The sequence below is a fragment of the Grosmannia clavigera genome (assembly GCF_000143105.1).
Source record: "Grosmannia clavigera kw1407 unplaced genomic scaffold GCSC_140, whole genome shotgun sequence".
In the NCBI taxonomy this organism is placed as follows: domain Eukaryota; kingdom Fungi; phylum Ascomycota; class Sordariomycetes; order Ophiostomatales; family Ophiostomataceae; genus Leptographium; species Leptographium clavigerum.
The window spans coordinates 1,863,337-1,882,074 of NW_014040801.1; the positions used below are offsets into that span (position 1 = coordinate 1,863,337).

Consider the following 18,738-nt stretch of genomic DNA (forward strand, 5'->3'; position numbering starts at 1 on the left):
AGTCGAGCTAGCACGCCGTTGTGATGCGGGCAGTCCTTGAACCATAGGTCGCCCCTTTCCACCATCTTCCTCAGCCCTATCACGAGTCACCGCAGTTGCCCCCCCTGCTGTGGTGGGAGTGAGTGCTCGTCGGAAGAGGACAGCGGACTGCATGCCGGTGTCTGTTTAAACCGTGTCCTGCCTGTGCTCAGACGGCTCGCAGGCTGGAGTCGGGCACCATTCTCGTGCTCACCCGTGTCGAGGTGACCCCAGCCTACAAGTCCCTATATTATGGTGCTTGTCCCTCGCAGGCTGCTGTCGGCCGAGGATTTTCTCGCTTCCCGGCTCACGCTGACTCGTTTCTCCCGTCATCTTTCTTCACGGCCGTGTGTGTCTTCTTGCCTCTGGCTGTTTCTCTGGCTCTCGCTTTCTGTCTCGTTCGTACTCTCCTATCGGCTGGTACCACCACAACTCTCAGTTTACCTTGGGCCCGTATAGGTCTGCGTGTCGTTTCGTCACAACTAAACATGGCCCTACAAGCCATATTTTGGCTTGCCGACTCGGCCTGTGTGCCGGGTGCCCTGGTCCTGGGCGTGGCCATCGTCATATACACAGCAGTGGCCTGGTTTGCATCGTGGGCCCGCCTCAAGCATATCCCTGGGCCGCCTGGTGTCGGTCTCAGCAAGTGGTGGCTGCTGCGTAACAGTCTGCATGGATCCCTGTATCTGGCCAACATGGACGCATGCAAGACTTATGGCAAGTGCAGAGCTGTCGATGGCCGTGTGGTTTGTGTTGCCCGCGTGTATTAACATTGTTGTTCTCGTCCAAGGCCATCTTGTTCGCATCGGCCCCAATCAGCTGGTCACCGATGACCCGGACGTGCTACGGCATATATGGGCTGTGCGCTCGCCGTACAAGAAGGGTCCGTTCTATGAGGCGGTCCGGTTCAATCCCGAGCGGGACAACCTGGTCTCGCTGCGCGATGACCGGGCACATGGGACGCTGCGGGCGAAGATGGCAGCAGGAGTGCGTTGTCTCTCTCGACCAGTACTGGGCAGGCGGTTGCTGACAGAAGACTCACAGTACGCGGGGAAGGAGAACGAAAGCCTCGAGTCCTCGATCGACCGGGAGATTCTAGCGTTTGTGGACCTCCTTGAGCGCAAGTATATCTCGACGAAGACGGATTTCCGGCCGGTCGATCTGGCCCACAAGGCTCAATACCTCACGCTGGATGTCATCACAGCGCTTGCATTTGGGAAGCGGCTGGGATTTTCGGAGCAGGACCGGGACCTATACTCGTACATCAAGATGACAGAGGAGAACATGCCAGTGATGATGTTGATGACTATCTTTCCGCAGCTGGCCCATTTGATGCAGTCTCGGCTGTTCCGGTGGATGATGCCGTCGGAAAGGGATCGGGTGGGCTTTGGGGCGTTCATTGCGTGAGTTCTTCCGGGGCTTTGTTTCTTCTTCTTCTTCTTCACTGACGTCTGACACAGTGTGGCCAAGGAGATCGTCAGCGAGAGGCTGGCGTCGGACAATCCTTACCAAAAGGACATGCTAGGGTCGTTTCTAGCGCATGGGCTGACGCGCGAGGAGGCCGAGGGCGAGACGTTGCTGCAGATCATAGCAGGCTCAGACACGACAGCGACAGCGATTCGGTCGACGATGCTGCATCTGATGTCGTCGCCGCGGTCCTACCACCGACTGGCCACAGAAGTGCGTGAAGCATCGGCTCAGGGCCGGATCTCATCGCCCATCACGTATGCCGAGGCGCGGGCAATGCTATATCTGCAGGCGGTGATCCAGGAGGGTCTACGCATCAACCCGCCGGTGGTGGGTACAATGGATGTGGTGGTGCCAGAAGGGGGCGACGTGCTCTGTGGGCTGCGGGTCCCAGCGGGCGCGGAGGTGGGCTGCTCCATGTTCAGCCTGCAGCGACAGACAGCCATCTTCGGGGCAGATGCAGACGTCTTTCGGCCGGAGCGCTGGCTCGAGGCAGACGAGGACGTGCTCAAGGAGATGGCTAGCACGTGGTCGCTGATCTTCCGGTATGGCAAGTGGCGGTGCCTCGGCAAGGACGTTGCACTTCTGGAGCTGAATAAGGTGTTTGTCGAGGTAGGTTCTATGATCTTTGTGATCTGTGTGCTTTGTGTGCATCGTGTCGTTCTTTTCCTTGCTGACAAAATAGCTGTTGCGGAGGTACGACTTTACGCTGGTCAATCCAGCAAAGCCGTGGGACTCGACCAATGCGGGCATCTTCATCCAGTCGAATATGTATACCAAAGTTACCCGGGTCGAATCGGTGAATGTCTGAAGAGTGAAGGTCCAGGGTTTTAATATTCCGATCTGAGGTGAACACATAGGCAGCAGTTTAGAAAGAACACACAAGTACTTTCCTAGTTGGGCATGTAATATCTTGCTACATACAGTAGGCGCGACGCAGTATAAACCTAGAGATCTTGCCATATATACGTAATCCTAGTGCATAAACAGCCGCACAAATACAGCACTATTCGCCGGCGATCCGCTAAAAATCAGGCGACCATGATCTCTCACGAGTCTCACGACGGAATGGCTGATCGACAAGAACAGAAAGACAGCAGTCCGCACGAGGCTCTGTGCCGGCTGAGTATTTCAGCCGCACGACAGATTGCGTCTGATTGCAGCGGGACGGGAGAAGGGGATGCTAGGCTGCGTGAGTGCGGCGCGCCGTTGGTGCAGCTGCTAGGTCGACAGGCTCAGCAGGTCTTGAGGTTCGCAGAGGGGAGGACAGAAGAGGACGATGTCAAGGCGATGGGGCTGGTCTCGCGGCGGCTGGCCGACCTGGTGGCCGTGGCGCACGGGCGCTTCTATGCCTTTGTGCCGAGCGACGTTCCGGCCTGCTGGCGACAGCTCTACACAGACGCGAGCATCCTGCAGTTTGCGCAGCGATGGTCGCAGCTGGCGCGGGACGCAGACGCAGACGCAGACGCGACCATCGGCTCCAGTCTGGATCGTCTGGTGCGGCCTCTGGACATGGCGCTGATCCTGGCAGGCGGAGCCGGGCCGCGTGGTCGAGGTCGAGGCTGGATCCACGCGGCCCTGGACGCACTTCAAGGCGTGTGGGAGGCGGGGGAGGGAAGAAGCCAAACCCGAGACTGGACTGCGTGTCCGACCTTTGCTGGTCCGGCCGTGTCTGTCCCGCCGGTCAGCCGGCCGGTAGAGCGTCGGGGCCGGCTCGGGCTCGCGGGCTTTCAGGCGTATGTGGACGGCAGTCGCCGTCGCAGCGAGGGACCACAGCCATTGGTTATGACCGGCCTGACAGACCACTGGCCGGCACGCCGACCGGTCGACGGCCGGCCCTGGACGGTGCCGGCATATCTGCGATGGCGCACGTTGAACGGCCGGCGACTGGTGCCGGTCGAGATCGGCCGCAGCTACGTGGACGCGGGCTGGCGACAGGCTGTGGTGCCGCTGGCAGACGTCCTGACAGGGCTCTGCTCTCCAGAGAGAGACGCCGACGACGCCGGCCCTGTGTATCTGGCCCAGCACGCACTCTTTACCCAGATGCCGCGGCTGCGCGACGACATCTGCGTGCCGGATGAGTGCTATGCCACAATGGGCGACACCGACGACATCGACGACATCGACGACATCGACGATGCGCAGGAACCGCTCGTGCACGCCTGGCTTGGACCGGCCGGCACCATTACACCCCTGCACACAGACCCGCACCACAACCTGCTCGCTCAGGTGGTCGGTCGCAAATACGTGCGGCTGTACGGACCGGCACAGACAGCCGCGCTGCGGCCGCGCGGCTGCGAAGGCGGCGTCGATATGGGCAATACCAGCAGCCTGGACGTGGGCGTGGAGGAGGGCTGGGATTTGAGTGGTGGTGGTGGTGGTGGTGATGGTGATGGTGATGACTTTGATAGTGGTGCCAGTGACCACTATAAATCAGACCCCACTTTCCATCAGATCCCCTATGTCGACTGCATCCTCGAGCCTGGCGACACGCTGTACATTCCGCGCGGCTGGTGGCACTACGTGCGCGGACTGACCGTCAGCTTCAGTGTCAGCTTCTGGTGGGACTGATGGCTGCCGTTGCTGTTGACCGTTCCTGGCTATCAATGTTCCTCTCTCTTTTACATCACTGTCACCAAACGAAGCTCTTGTTGAAACTTTTGAATGAATTGCCCTCAGAAGGCGTCAATAGCCAAGGCAGAAAGACAAAAGACAGAACAAACAAACAGCCCTTCAGAAGCTGGACAGCACGAGGTCGGAAACACTTTCGTTCCTCACACTTCAACACCACAACACCTTAAACGTTCCCTCCTCCCTTCATCTTCACCCCTCACCATTCCATCGCCTTCAACGGCTCTCCCCGATTCGTCGTTGCCACCGGCACTGCCTTGGCCAACAGACGGCCGTTGCGGCCACGCTTCAGGTACGCCCGGCCATCCAGCCAAGGCGTCTCCAGCGTCATCTTGCGCTCAAACGCGGCAATCTTGTCGTCCATCTGCATGGTCAGGCCAATGTCGTCCAGTCCGTTGACCAGACAGTGCTTGCGGAACTCCTCCACGTCAAAGCCGCAGATCGTCTTGCCCTCGGCATCGCGGATCTCCTGCTTCGGCAGGTCGATTTCGATCTCCCGTCCAGCACGACCCTCGGCCGCGATCGCCTCCAGCTTGGCCGCGTCTGCGATTGGGATCATCAGCATCCCGTTCTTGAACGAGTTGTTGAAGAAAATGTCCGCAAACGACGGCGCGATCACGCTGCGGATCCCAAAGTCGTTGAGCGCCCACGGCGCGTGTTCACGCGAGCTGCCACACCCAAAGTTGCCGCCCGTCACCACCAGAATCTTGGCTTGCCGGAACGGCTCCCGGTTCAGCTCAAAGTCCGGGTTGTCGCTGCCGTCCGCCAGGTATCGCCAGTCGTTGAACAGCGCCTTGCCTAGGCCTGTCCGCTTGATCGTCTTGAGGAACTGCTTCGGGATGATCGCGTCCGTGTCCACGTTTGTCCGCTCCATCACCGCCGCGATGCCCCGGTGCACCACAAATTTTGGCAGTCCGCCTACAGCTCCATGTCCGGCCACCGCCGAGTTGACGTGTGGTGAAATGTCCTGCGGCTGGTCTGCAATCGCCTCCTTCTCCTCGTCGTCCTCTTCCACTCGCTCGTCCACGTGGGCCTTGCCGCTGCTTGTCGTCGTCGTCGTCGGCTCCGGATCCGGCCGCGCCCGGAACGCACCCACATGCGGGCTGTCCGTGTATGTCGTCAGCTTGCGCACGTCCGTCAGTTTGCCCACGATGCCGGCTGCGGCTGCCATCACCGGACTCATCAGGTGCGTCCGGCCGCCGGCGCCCTGCCGACCCTCAAAGTTGCGGTTGCTCGTGCTGGCACAACGCTCCTGTGGCGACAGGATGTCCGGATTCATGCCCAGACACATGCTGCAGCCCGCCTCGCGCCACTCGAAGCCCGCCTCCGTGAAGATCTTGTCCAGGCCCTCCTGCTCGGCCTGCGTCTTGACCAGTCCCGATCCCGGCACCACCATCGCCCGCTTCACGTTGACTGCAATCTTGCGACCGCGCACCACCGCTGCAGCTGCCCGCAGATCCTCGATCCGTGAGTTTGTGCAAGACCCGATAAACACCTTGTCGATCGGGATCTCCTCCATCGGCGTGCCCGCTGTCAGGCCCATGTAATCGAGCATCCGCCGCGCCGCCGTCTTCTTCGCCTCGTCCGCAAACGACTCTGGGTCCGGCACCCGCCCCGTGATCGGTACCACGGCCTCTGGGCTCGTGCCCCATGACACCGTCGGGATGATGTCCTTGGCGTCCACAAACACGTCAATGTCGTATGTTGCCGCAGCGTCCGACTGCAGCTGCTTCCAGTACGCCACCGCCCGCTTCCACTCGTCTGAGCCGTACGGTGGTGCCAACGGCCGTCCCTTGAGATACTCAAACGTGATCTCGTCTGGTGCCACCATGCCGGCCCTCGCACCACCCTCGATCGACATGTTGCAGATCGACATGCGTGCCTCCATGCTGAGGCTGCGGATCACCGACCCACAGAACTCGATCACACAGCCAGTGCCGCCAGCCGTGCCAATCAGCCCAATCACGTGCAGCACCACGTCCTTCGACGTCACGCCTGGCGCCAGCTCACCGTCCACCTGCACTCGCATGTTCTTGCTGCGCTTCGTGATCAGGCACTGCGTCGCCAGCACGTGCTCCACCTCGCTCGTCCCGATGCCAAACGCCAGCGCGCCAAACGCCCCGTGCGTCGACGTGTGGCTGTCGCCGCAGACCACTGTCGTGCCCGGCAGCGTGAAGCCCTGCTCCGGCCCAATCACGTGCACGATACCCTGCCGCTTGTCGCCCAGCCCAAAGTACGTCACCCCAAAGTCCCGCACGTTCTCCTCCAGCGTGACGCACTGCGTCCGCGAGTCATCCTCCTGGATGAAGCTGGCAATGTCTTTGAGCGTCTTTCGCGAGACCGTCGGGATGTTCTGCCAAAGACACGTGAGCATGCTGCCGCCATCGGCGAGAATACCTGCCATCCGTAACTCACATGATCCGTCGTCGCAAGGGTGCAGTCCGGCCTCCGGACCTTGCGGTCTGCGTTCTTCAGGCCCTCAAAAGCTTGCTAGTATGGGGAGAAAGGTGGGTGTCAGCAATGCATAATGTGACAGCCCAACTCAGGTACGGCTGCAGTCTGTGTGGTTCCTGGACGTTTCCCTGGCGCGCAGCCGTTTTCGGACCGGTAACGATCCACACCAAAATAAAGCTCAGATAAGGCACAGCTGAGCTGAGCCAGTCGAGAGAGGAAGACCTACCGGTGAGGTGACCTCATGCACGAGATGCCGGTCTGCACAAATTCACGTCAGCCGGTGTCGTCAAAGATGAGGGGGCACCTCAGCTCTTACCAATGTACAAAAGCACCGTACCGTCCAGCTTCTGGTCCACAATGTGGTCGGCCAGAACCTTGTCGTACAGCGTTTGGGGGGTACCGTCAATGGAAGGCATCGTGACGGTTGCTCAATGGAAGAGATTGTCTAAGTCGTCGAAAAGGAGAGAGGACAGACAGATGTCAACCGTGGGAGAGATTGGGTGAGGCCAGAGAAAAAGCGAGAAAAGGATGGGTCTAGGAAGGGAAGAGAAAGAAAAGGAAGAGGAAAAAGGACTCGGAGCTTTTGTGAGGTGAAAAGAAGCGCTCCAGTGCGAAATGGGGCAAAAACGGTGACTCTACCACAAAGCCGCCTGCACACTTTCTTGAATAGGATCTCCCGTCTGTTTTAAGGCAGCAGAAGGAGGATTTCGCAATTGGATAAATTGCCCGGCATCACAAATCAGACCGACTCATCGCTTGCCTCCTCCTCTTCATAACAGCTTTTTTCATGCTTTTCACGCTTTTCAGCCAGGCTTCGCCCGCCGATGATCGGAGCGAGTGGACCTGTCCGGTCGACGGAATGTTCTACTTGGGGAGCCCTCGCTCATTTTTTCTTTATTTTGCTACGGACTAAAAACGCGGGGTTAGTTGTGGCGGCTGCCATTAGAATTGCCCACCGCAGATTGGCTGTTTCCCGCTCTGCCCTCGTCCTCGCCTCCGTCATTGCCCTTTCCAGGTGGACCAAGGTGGATGTCTCCTTCCCAGCCTCCGGGAAAGTAAGATTCCAACGGCTCAGTCCACCGCTCTTGCCCAGCTCCTTCCTCTCTGAGCCCTCGGCCTTGCCCTTCTGCTCCGAGGACTCGACCTTGCGATGGGACGGGGATATGTATGTCCTATGGCACGTGACACTGCCTAGTGGACGATCATCGCCAAGAAAGCGGAGATAGCCACCATTAAACCCAGATCGCAATCGTCTTGTGTGGCAGTCTTCTCACAAGCAAACTTCTCCGCCCGCAACAAATTGTGGCGCGACTGCATGCACAATCCAAGGAACCTCTCATGCTCTTCGTCTTATCCCACGCTCTCATACACTTTCACGCCTTTGCACACCGCAACCGCGGTATCGGCTGGGCCCCACTAAGCATATCAATTAAGTAACAGAAAACGCTGCAGCCAAACATTTTGACTGGCCCATGTGTGACGCTTGCGCGCAGCTGCTGTCGGAGATATAGTAACGATAAACCACTATCGTGTCATTGGCTGCTTGTCCGTGTCGTACTGATTGTGTACAACACAATCCTGAGACCACGGCCGAGCGATCATCGGACGAGCTGGAGAACGATTCAAGAGGCACAGCGAAAGACGCTGCACAAGCAGCTTACATGTTGGAAACAATACAGCTTAGTACCTACTACAGCCTCTTGGGCTTTTGAAGAGATGACTCCCCATAACAGACCGTTCAATCGTAAATATGCTCTCCCAGGTGCAATTAGCTGTCTCGCACGTTGAGCAACCGCCTGGTATCTCAATCTAGCCTCAACAGCAATCTGCTCATCTCTTCCATCTGTCGTCAAGGCCGTGTTGTACCAAGTCCAATTCTCGATTCTGCCCTTAAGGATCTCCGATGTCGCCTCTCTCGGCGGATAGGTTCGGCAGACACAAGGACTGGCTCGGGTGACACCACGGCCGCTGACTTGCATGAACACAGCCCGTTGCTTCCGCCGCCGTCTTCCGTGTCATGCCCGCCATAGTTAGTGCTGTCTGGGTCCCTGGTCGGCTTGCGGCTGTCATACACGGTCGGCCTCCCGAGAGAGGCGTTGACACCGTCATTGCCTGAATCCGCGCATGTGGTAGCGCCTTGCGCAGAACCTTCCCGCTTCTCATCCTCGTCATCGTCACCTGCCTTGACGATGTAGTAGCGGCGGTGAGTGTTCCTAGAGGGTGTTCTTCTAAATTCGGCCAGAAGTTCGGTCTTGGATTCATTAGGAAAGACGTCAATCCAGGCCTCTTGCTTCTGCGTTTCATCTTCGCTTGCAGTTCTTGCTCGGCAACCTTCAGGCTTTCTTTTGCGTTGACTTCTCCGCCTAGAGCCGCTGAGTATCTCGGTGATTGGTTCTGATCGAATCCAGTAGTGGTGATGATGGGTGTGTAAACATACGGTGTGCTGGCCTCCTGTTTCTGTTGTGCTGGGCCGGCATGCGTCTTTGGTACGTTTTGCTCTACTTCCACTACGTCCAATCGTGCAGGTGGCTGGCCCATCTTCTCCACGTGCAACGTCTCCAGCCGTACCAGGCTCGCCTGCGTGATGTTTTCGTTGATCGTGGTCTCCTGCGATTTCTTGGCATTTCTCTGAGCTCGGCTGTGCTTGCTTTGTATTACGGTGAGTTGGTGTAGCTGTGGTAAGTGCGGCGGGTTGTATCGCCCCATCATTGCGCAAGGAAAGTGTCCGCTCAATCTCAGACTGCCGCAATGGCTTTGTATAGCCTGTAAAAAAAGTTAATAGGTGGCTGGAACGTTCACAATGACAACTTTCCTCAGTGTCCTATGTGCCTCTTTGCGACAGACAGACATACCTGCTGAACTAGAGCTTTTAGCTGGACAAGACACGCTTCTGCTACGAGATCCAGTCGAAGTCTGCACTGTTTCTTGCCAATGCACATGACCTTCTAGGACAAGCCGTGTTTCCACTGTGTCCTGAACATTGGATGCTGTTGAAGGAAGAGGGCCGGTTGCTTTACAAGGAACATTGCTTTGGCCCAGCTCTTTTCTCCGAATTTTGAAACTGCGTGGTTGCGAATGTGGCACGGAAGAAGACTCGATACGGTTCGTGTTTCCAAGAATCTCGCGGCTGACTTCGTCTCCTTGCTCTATTCGATGTGGTACGTCAGATGATCGATACTCGTTTGCACACAGCGTAAACTGTACATCGGCTTGCTCATAGGATGGAGGTGTGCGTATTATTGTGCCGGAAGAGGTCCTGCTAATATCATCATTTTTAAGGTCTGGGAGCTTGTCGAGCGTAGAGCTCCTCGATTGGAGAATGGGGCTGAGCTTCGGCTCTGCCACCGATGACCACTGGCTGGTTTCTTTACGCCACATGATATGGCATTGTTCTGCTTTGGCAAGCTCTTTCAATTTCTCACGTCTGCTTTCCCTGTGCTCTGCTTCTGCAGGCTCGTTTCCGGCGACGTTTCTAGAGTTCTGGTAAGAGTTCGTAGTAACGCCATCCTCTAGAGCCGAACTCATCTGCGGCTGTGAACCATTCTCGGCTCCTGTGCTGATTGTGCTGGTGGTGGGTGTCAAGACGTCCAAGGTTCCTGTATTCGGATTCACACCTTGCACTCCAAGGAAGTCTCCACTTGCTTTTAGGCTCCGTCGTTGGCGACGGGAAGCCCGTTTTGACAAGACGGTATCTTGGTCCTGATAAATGTCTTCTTTGGTAGAGCAAATGGCATTTGGACAAGGAGCCTGCAATTTATATGACAAGCAGTCCTCTAATTTTGCTACTTGTTCGCCTTTATGAGAGGATATTTTTCTTGCAGTAACAGCTCTATGTCTTGGCCTTCGTATATTAGACGCGTGAGCAGTGTCTTGAGATCGTGGCGGCGGAAGTGGAAGTGGTTTCGAAGCGGTTATTCTTGCATCAGCAGGTAACGCATGTCTAAAGCCCAGTGATCTCAAAGCAGGACATCCCCTTTTAGTGCGGCCAATAAGTACGGTGCGCAGCCTCTCTTCGGCAGCTTTCTTGCTGTGGATGGACGCTGTTTCTATCCCTAATGACTGCTCTTTGCCTCCCTCGCCCTCCTAGGTACTGTAAGGCCGAATAGTTCCTCCCCGCTCTGGTTTGTTGCTAGGAAAAAATTTCGTGATAAAGTCAACAACAGGTGATACCCGCTTCCGCTTTTTGTCTGAAATGGCATCTAGCTGGCTGGACATGCTATTGGCTGGTTATCGCATTCTTGCCCAATGCTTGAATAGGTGCGATTCTTGAGTAGAGCGCGTCGTGCGACTTGATTGTTAGTCTTCCATCTGTTGTATGGACCCTAAGGACCCATTGGGTATATCACAGTACTACTTGGTCGGGGAAGTACCCTCGGAGGCGGAGAGTTTATGTCTGCGGTATAAGTGGAACAGATATATCTTGGATGAGAATGACTGTAGAGCCGATATTGATTCTGGCAATGATGCAATTTAGGAGGAAGACGAAAGCCAATTCATGTATTTGGGCAATAATAGCAGATGTCGGAAGAAAAGGCTCGAGAAAAAGCTATTTCCCTGATTCACAATACACACAGACGAAATAAGAAGGAGCAACGAAATCAATTTAGTAGTTGTATGCTTATGTGGACACGAGATAAACAAACACCGGAGACTGCCCAAAACGCCATGCTCTCAAACCAAAACAATGGTGCCGCAATATTCCAAGGCAAAAGCGAAAACGAAAAAACCACCGACTGTAACTAAAATAAACATTATGTTGAAGGGCTATGTAAAGGCTTAGCACCGTGACGGAAATCTCTCATACTTATAAGAAGTCGGCCGTGCCCTCGCAAAAGGATTGACCGATGCAGTAGATTGGCCTATGGACCGGAAAGGCGTCTTCTCGTCATTTGCTGGCCGTGCCCTATCCTCTTTGAGTGGGCTAGACCGCCGCTGCGCCCTCTCTGCTGCGTCACGCTGTTCGATGGCAGCAAGCTCTCGAGAGTTTCGTGGTGAAAAGCAGCTGGTTGGAGTAGTTACGTCGTTCAAGCTGGTAGCTTTCTTCAGTGGCGAGTTGACATGGCTATACACGCCAAGACTTCCGCCAAAATTGGTGCTTGTGCCAGTTGAGGCTGTTGGTAGGCGAGAGCTGTTTGCGGCCGCACTCGAGTTCTTGATCGTGCTCACCGCGGAGGCAGGAGTCGGCGCCATTGATGTTGTAGCAGAGTAGCTGGGCGTCACGACAGAGGGCATGCTTTGACGGGGTTGAGAGATGCTGCCATACGAAGGAGTAAATGCGTCTGAATGTCTGATTGCTTTGTTGACTGGCGTAAACAAACGTGGAGCCGCTGCAATGCTCGACTGACGGCCAGCAGAAATTCCATAATCTGGGTCGACATGTCTGACATAATTCTGGTTCGGGTGGGTTTGGAAGCTCCGGCGGATAAGAGTTGTCGGCGTGCCGATTTCGACCGGAATTTGCTCGGTCTTGCTGCCGGCACCAGCGCTGAGGATGTCGTTCATAGTCACCTGGGTGCCCACGTCCCTGACGATAGGATGAAGCTGTGGCCGCACAAATTTTTCGTCGTACTCGTGGAAAACCTCCTTCTGTATAATCGCGGCGTCCTTTTGCCGCTGATCGTTCCTTGACTGCATCAGCGTCATGATGGCCGAGAGGCCCACCTGCAGGACGAGACATTTGAACACGGTGACGCTCGGCCGTGACTCGAGCGGATCGAGCGGCAGCTCAAACAGATACACGAGAACATGGAGAGGGCTGAAAAACGACAGAAAAGCAAGTGATGCAGGGCGTGGATCCCATATAGCCAGCTCCCATACATCGCGGCTGCTGTCCGGGTGGGAACGCGATTCGGCACTTTCGAAGCTCAGAAGGTCGGATAGGAGTCGGAAGGGTGACGAGGAGGACGGCGAGGACTGCACACGCACCCGGTGTGCCGAAGGTGTGCCTGGAGCCTTGTCTATGCTAGCTTCGAAGAGACGGTAATGGCGCTTGCGGGAGAAGACGAAAACGGCATTTGCGACAGAAAGAGTAAATCCGGTCCACACGAGCATTTGTACCTGTGGGACAAGTTCCAATATCAGCCAAACACCCTCCTACATGCTTGAAGTAGAAGTCGCTGGGAACGTCCCGTTGTCACTCACCAGATACGAAAACCAGCCATGGCTTGATGCATCGCCGAAAACGTCGTCATCCGCGCTGTTGGATGGACCCAAGTTTGCTCTAGCCAGCAAAAAAAGAAAGTTGGCAACCAGACCAGCCTGTGTTCCAACCGTCTGGGAGTCAAGCTCTCGTGTTTCGATCTCTTCAGAGAGCCACAAGAGAAAGTCCCAGGGGTTGATGGCAGCCGCGATGCGCTGCATCAACGGCTGACGACGAACGAGACGAGGCATCTTATCTGGACGAGAAAAGAACAAAAAGAGCCAAATAGGTCCTTGCTGTAGTTTTGCGATTCTTGCAGATTAAACCTGCAACTTATACCATGCTCACGGATATCAGTGTTCGGCAGCTCGAGTGAATTTACTGCTGTTGAGGGTCAAAATTTGCGATGGTCAACTCGGGGCAAAATATCTTGCTGTTGTTTACGGAGTACAAAGACAAGACGCTTGCGAAATAGCGCAGGTGCATATGCTTACATAAGCTAGCGGCTGAAGGCATGGGGTGTCAGTTGAAGTACTCCGTACCCTCCATAGGCGATGATTGCGGGGCTATAGCGGGAGCCAATAATCGGCGGCAGGCGGTGAGCTATTAACCCGCCATTGCAGGTCCAAACCTCACTTCAACTAGGCACACTTCACTCCGTCACAGAGGGGACTGAGAAACAGCAGCCATGACAACCACCCAGGCGGACTACAAGGACAGGCAGTTCCTAGCTGTCATTGGGGACGAGGTGAGCGGTCTGAAGCCACCGTTTCGGTGATCGAGCCTGTCGCTAATGTTCGCATATGGCTTAGGACTCAGTGACTGGGCTGCTTCTCGCAGGCATTGGCGTAGGTGCCCCGTACTGCATCCTGTACAATTACTTCTGTGGGCTTACCATGCATTTGTATGCGACAGCATGTAACACCGGGGGCCGACCAGCAGAAGAACTTCCTCGTTGTCGACAGCAAGACGGACAATGCGGCCATTGAGGCAGCTTTCGAACGATTCTCCACCGAGCGCAAGGACATTGGGATTATCCTGATCAACCAACATGTGCGTGGCAACCGTCAATGACGATGAAAATGCTGTCGCTTTATCTGCGGAGACTGACATTCGGTGCAGATTGCCGACCGGATACGGCACCGGATTGACACATACACCGCGGCTTTCCCGACAGTACTCGAAATCCCTAGCAAAGACCACCCGTACGACCCAGAGAAGGACAGCGTGTTGCGGCGTGTGAGGCGGCTGTTTGGCGAGTAGTGTGCTACCGGCCGCTATCTTCCCACGGAAGGGTAGATATATAATCGATGCGTTTGACGCCAACTGTATGGACATGTAACCCGACAGAAGGAGCTACAGACGATACTGGCTTGTGTTTTCTTTAAGGCATATGTCAGATAAATGAAGTGAGGCTGGAATTTATATTTGATACAATATATGTCTTCGCGCAATACTGCCCCATTATTGCAAACCAATTCTGCAGACAAGCTTAAATGTACAGAGCAAAGCACAAAGCATACCGGCAAACAAGCAAATAGCAAAACTGAGAAACAAGGTGGATAGAAACTATGCAGGGCGCCAAGAGAGCAGCCGCTGAAGGCCACGGCAAGATGCGTTGATTACTGCATCATAGCAGGGCAGGCGCTGCACCAAGTGCTACCGTTTAAACACGCCGACAACAGGAGAAAGCAATAACGTCGCTCTTGCCAGATAATCTTTAACCCTCGTGATCATCTACAAATCGCCAAGCTCCGCTTTGGAAGCGCTGTCCTTTCGATTGAAGACAACCGTAGCGGTCAGGCACGTGATGGGCTTGTCATCGGCCGTAAACACATCGGCCAGGACTGTGTACTTTCCCTATAAGAGTACATGGGTTAGCCGTCTGAGGAGTAAAAACTGAAGTTGGGTAACAAAAAGGGACACGGTTAGAGTTTCTTCTTACAGGAGGGATCTCGTTGGGCAAGTCGACCGACTTGGTGATGGAAAGAAGACCCTTCTCAATAGGGCACTCGAGGTCGACTTCCCCAATCTGCTCGCACAGATCTGCCGTAGTGCTGATGAGACGAATCAGGCCGTACTTGACCTGCAGGAGGACATATGCACCTTCTGTGATCGTTTCAGAGACGGTGCCAGAGGCGGTGATAACGAGAGTTTGGCCACTAGATACTGTCAATCAAAGGTACAGGTCGTGAGATTGGAAACCACATGATGAGGGCCTAACTTACGCTTCGGGTGGGTTGGGCGCCAGGTCAACTTTGTGGATAGTAAGGACATCCTTGCTGTGGTCCTGAGGACAGAGTTCGAGCGGCGAGCGGCCAGGAATCTTGAGATCCTCGTTGCTGGTAGCATCGTTGCCACCGAAGAAACTCAGACCTGCCGAAGCAGTCGAGAGGAGGGCGACGAATACTGCTGCCGTTTTCATAGTGCCGTTTGTTTGAGAATGTTGGAGAAATTGAGTCGAGAATCTGTCAGCGATCGAATGTTTGACCGGCGATAAAGACGGCTCAAAGGAATGGCTTGTTTATCAAAGTGTGGTTATAAAAAGAGAGTTCACAGCTTGAGTAATATACCCTTTGGGGCTCTCGACTGCTGGTTAGATCGTGAGAGAAGTCAGCCAGCGATAACGGGAAGGCAGAAAGGCGGTTGAGCGAACTGAAAGGTGGTTGGCGTCATGAGGGCAGAGCATTGCGCTATGATTGGCCGAAACAATACCCACTATAAACGCACTCAAACCCACAAAATTACGGGTACTTTTAGGTTCACCATTATTGAGTCATCTCGAATTCAATGAATGAGCTTTCTTTTCGATCGCAGCCATATTACGGGGCTACGCGCCTGCCTCTGGTTTCAGCAGATCGGCAAATAGAGCCCAGAGATGACGTAGAGGCGCATCTCTGATATGGATTCCATACACGCTCAAGGCAAGGGGTTGACGTTGTTTTGCGTGCTTATAAAATCGCGCCAAGTACGAAGATTCGAGCTAGTATTCAGGAGGCCATAATCCGTACTTCTCTACTACTCCGGTAAGCTGCAAGAGCACTGCGATGTTCGTTGTGCATATTCTTGGATTCCTCACTAGTTTAGCGTGCAGGTAGAAAAAGGCTATCTCCGCAGCGCCAGAGATAGGCGGAATAAACACCCATTGTATCTTAGTATAGCGAGGCAGCGGCCCAAAACACAATGCTGCTTCAATTTTGCCTGATAGGGTAAAGCGCATAGGCAAGTTACCCAACGGTTGTGTGAACACAACGAACAGAGAGGCGCAGTGTACGGAGTACTTGTACTTGTACTCGTACATTCCCGGCATCGAGAAATTAAAGCTGTGACGACGGAGATTCTGGCCTCACACTCAAGCGCCACAATCGGTCTCCGACGCCACACAGAGACCAAGCCAGTTCTCACACGGCGTACGGAGTTGAAGCTAGGGCGACGCGAACGGAGATTATGACGAGAGATGGCGTTGTGCAAGCAAAGAGCCTTGTTGCGTACGTACGAGAATGTAGCTGACAAACATCGAAAATGCCTGTCGCTTCGTAAGGTCAATCTGCCGGTCTCATTTGCCTCCCGTGCGTAATGCACCTCACGTTCCCCGGCGTTCTCGCGCTTTTTCTGGTCGGCTCTTGCTTGATACGCTCTTGTCGGGATCAGCCCCTGCAGGCCCCAGAACGGCCGAAGGAAGGACAGTATTCGCGTACATAGTAGGTCAGATATGGATGAGACGTCATATTGTCACTGGCCGGTGCGCTAAGCCAAGTGAAATACAGAGGAGGGGCGTGTAAGATAGTTACACGACGCTGTCCCGGAGTACCGATACCTACCCCGTCACTTTGGTTGGTTGTCCCACGGCTTCTCACCGCTTCTGTCATGCACAGGGAGTCGCACAATTGTGCCATGCCATTCAGGCAGCAAAGTGGGAGGCAAAATCATCTCGGACGGCAGTCTCCAGCCCTCTTTATTTTTTGGACCACGTTCTTTTTTCTTTTCTCCAGAACATCCTATGATCATCAACCACCTTCCCAACAGTCAATACCAGACCCCTATGCAGCCAGATGCGCTCGATTATTTGCGAGGCCGCATTAACTCATGGGAATATCGTAAAGCCATGGCGGAAAATAACAAAAAAGGGCAGCCATGACTACCAGGTTTGTCTGTGTACGCTCACTCTCTCTTTATTGTTTACATCTCACCCTAACTGCCGTCGAGAGTCTCGACGGCTAAACTCGCCGCTCTGCTTACCCTTTTTCTGGCGGGGGTCCTTTCCTGCCTCAGGCAGCAGCAGCATGCTCACATCCACCTACAATGTACTGGTACAAGGTATCGGGCTATCTTACCACTGATTTTCTTTCGTACAGTGAATCGACAGGATTGGGGCAGGAGCAAGCGCGCCGGAGCCACGCTAGCCCAGAAATTCTGCTCTTCTTTCTTTTCCATCTGTCTTTTTTCCTAATTTTGGGGGGGGGGGGCTTGGTGACTGCCTATTGGCCTCTTCTCCTTCTCCCCCCCCCGGACACAACACGCTTCTGCTGCTGCTCTCTTTTGCTTTCCTCCCCCCCCGAAGTACTCGTAGTCGAACTTTGTCCTCTCGCCCCCTCCCCCGTTCTTCTTTCCATACACGCCTCGGCCGCCCTTTCCTTCTTACTCCCCTCCACCTCTCTTTTCTTCTCCCTTTCTCATCCAACTCTTGTTCCTTTTCTCCCAACCTTTCGTCGCCCTCTGCCTCTTCAAATCCAATTCGCTTTACGTCTTTTCGTCCAATTTTGTCCAACCCACTTTGCGACTGAAAGACACGAAAAAACCCGGACCATTTTTGAAGCACCTCGTTCGAATCTTTCTCGGCTTCCTCGATCTTTGCCCTCGACGGCCTCGAGTTTCCTATCGAAGGCCTTGCCCGACTGCCACCAGCTCCGACTTTACGACTGCTGGTTCCAAATCGCGTCGGCTTGTTTCGTTTCTCGGCGCTCGGCCTTCTTTTCGTCTTGGCCCCAAGACATCGCGACAGTACGGGGAATACGCCATTTTCTTTTGTCTCGCCTTCTGCGACAACTGCTATTTTATCAGTCGCTGCTCTCGGTTGTCTACATCCGATACACCAACACATAGACAGAAGTCTATTTTTTATCTTGTTCGCGTATCGCGTTTCCGCCGTTAACAATCCTTCCTACCGTCGACGCCTTCCACGAACCTAGTTTCGTTTTTTAAGAGGCTGCTCCGCCTATTTGCATCACGCGCCCTTTCGATACATTTCTGTCGAGAGTGAATACTTTGGTTATTCCCTTGCCCTCCAACAGGTCATCCCGTCTGGCCGACACCTTTGAACACCCAGACAGAAAGCGACTGGAGACTGCTTCGATCGGATAATATCGTTTTAGGCCTCACCTGTCTATGGACTTGCGCCCGCCTAGTCATGACACAACCACTGAGAAGATAATTTCAGCCTCTCTTTACGCTCTCGGCGCCCTCCCCCTCAGTGAGGTCTTTACTATATTATGACAGAAAAGCTTCATCCGCCGTCGACACAGACCGCGACCCCTACCCAGAGCCTTCCATCTTATAAACCCTCTTCGCCACGGGTTCCCTCTGTCGCCATCCCATCCGCATCTTCCGCCTTCCCCTCTCCCTCCTCCGCAGCCGCCGTCATCGACAATGTTATTGCCGTTGCCAACGAACCTATCTCCCCATTCCAAAACACGGCTATCGCAAAGGCGGAGTTGGCTGCAGAGGAGGAGCCGTACACAATAAAATGCATATGTGGTTATCAGGGCGATGACGGAAACACAATTTACTGCGAAATCTGCGATTCGTGGCAGCACATCGAGTGTTTCTACCCTAACAATAGCGAGGAAGCAACGCGTGAGGAATTTTCACACGCATGCCACGACTGCAAGCCTCGTCCGCTTGATCAAAGGCACGCGGTCGCATACCAACGGCAACGACTTGGTGCTGCCACGGCAGAGGCAGTCGGAAGCACGAAGTCGAAACGGCCTCCTTCAAAAAGCCACAGCCAAAGCCACAAGAAAAAGCCGAAG

General features: G+C 54.7%; 6 protein-coding genes across 6 annotated transcripts; 3 read left to right on the forward strand and 3 right to left on the reverse strand.

The window, feature by feature from the left end:
• Positions 1 to 506: 506 nt before the first annotated feature.
• Positions 507 to 2,296, forward strand: CMQ_1258 (benzoate 4-monooxygenase cytochrome p450; the record flags this gene model as incomplete). The annotated part of the gene is made up of 5 exons (XM_014318337.1): positions 507 to 764; positions 838 to 1,005; positions 1,063 to 1,421; positions 1,479 to 2,097; positions 2,171 to 2,296. The coding sequence occupies 5 exons, from the start codon at positions 507 to 509 to the stop codon at positions 2,294 to 2,296; spliced, it is 1,530 nt and encodes a 509-aa protein (XP_014173812.1).
• A 230-nt stretch (positions 2,297 to 2,526) lies between these two features.
• Positions 2,527 to 4,056, forward strand: CMQ_576 (lysine-specific demethylase 8; the record flags this gene model as incomplete). The annotated part of the gene is made up of 3 exons (XM_014317655.1): positions 2,527 to 3,555; positions 3,715 to 3,822; positions 3,940 to 4,056. The coding sequence occupies 3 exons, from the start codon at positions 2,527 to 2,529 to the stop codon at positions 4,054 to 4,056; spliced, it is 1,254 nt and encodes a 417-aa protein (XP_014173130.1).
• Positions 4,057 to 4,315: 259 nt separating this feature from the next.
• CMQ_1214 (3-isopropylmalate dehydratase) lies at positions 4,316 to 6,986 on the reverse strand (the record flags this gene model as incomplete). Its single annotated transcript, XM_014318293.1, has 4 exons — positions 4,316 to 6,469; positions 6,532 to 6,606; positions 6,797 to 6,828; positions 6,887 to 6,986. 4 exons carry the CDS (start codon positions 6,984 to 6,986, stop codon positions 4,316 to 4,318), a joined length of 2,361 nt encoding a protein of 786 aa, XP_014173768.1.
• A 4,360-nt stretch (positions 6,987 to 11,346) lies between these two features.
• Positions 11,347 to 12,960, reverse strand: CMQ_652 (uncharacterized protein; the record flags this gene model as incomplete). The annotated part of the gene is made up of 2 exons (XM_014317731.1): positions 11,347 to 12,627; positions 12,712 to 12,960. 2 exons carry the CDS (start codon positions 12,958 to 12,960, stop codon positions 11,347 to 11,349), a joined length of 1,530 nt encoding a protein of 509 aa, XP_014173206.1.
• A 437-nt stretch (positions 12,961 to 13,397) lies between these two features.
• Positions 13,398 to 13,972, forward strand: CMQ_747 (vacuolar ATP synthase subunit f; the record flags this gene model as incomplete). Its single annotated transcript, XM_014317826.1, has 4 exons — positions 13,398 to 13,457; positions 13,522 to 13,557; positions 13,625 to 13,762; positions 13,832 to 13,972. 4 exons carry the CDS (start codon positions 13,398 to 13,400, stop codon positions 13,970 to 13,972), a joined length of 375 nt encoding a protein of 124 aa, XP_014173301.1.
• A 474-nt stretch (positions 13,973 to 14,446) lies between these two features.
• On the reverse strand, positions 14,447 to 15,134 carry CMQ_754 (ml domain containing protein; the record flags this gene model as incomplete). The annotated part of the gene is made up of 3 exons (XM_014317833.1): positions 14,447 to 14,569; positions 14,655 to 14,871; positions 14,938 to 15,134. The coding sequence occupies 3 exons, from the start codon at positions 15,132 to 15,134 to the stop codon at positions 14,447 to 14,449; spliced, it is 537 nt and encodes a 178-aa protein (XP_014173308.1).
• Between the last annotated feature and the right edge of the window lie 3,604 nt (positions 15,135 to 18,738).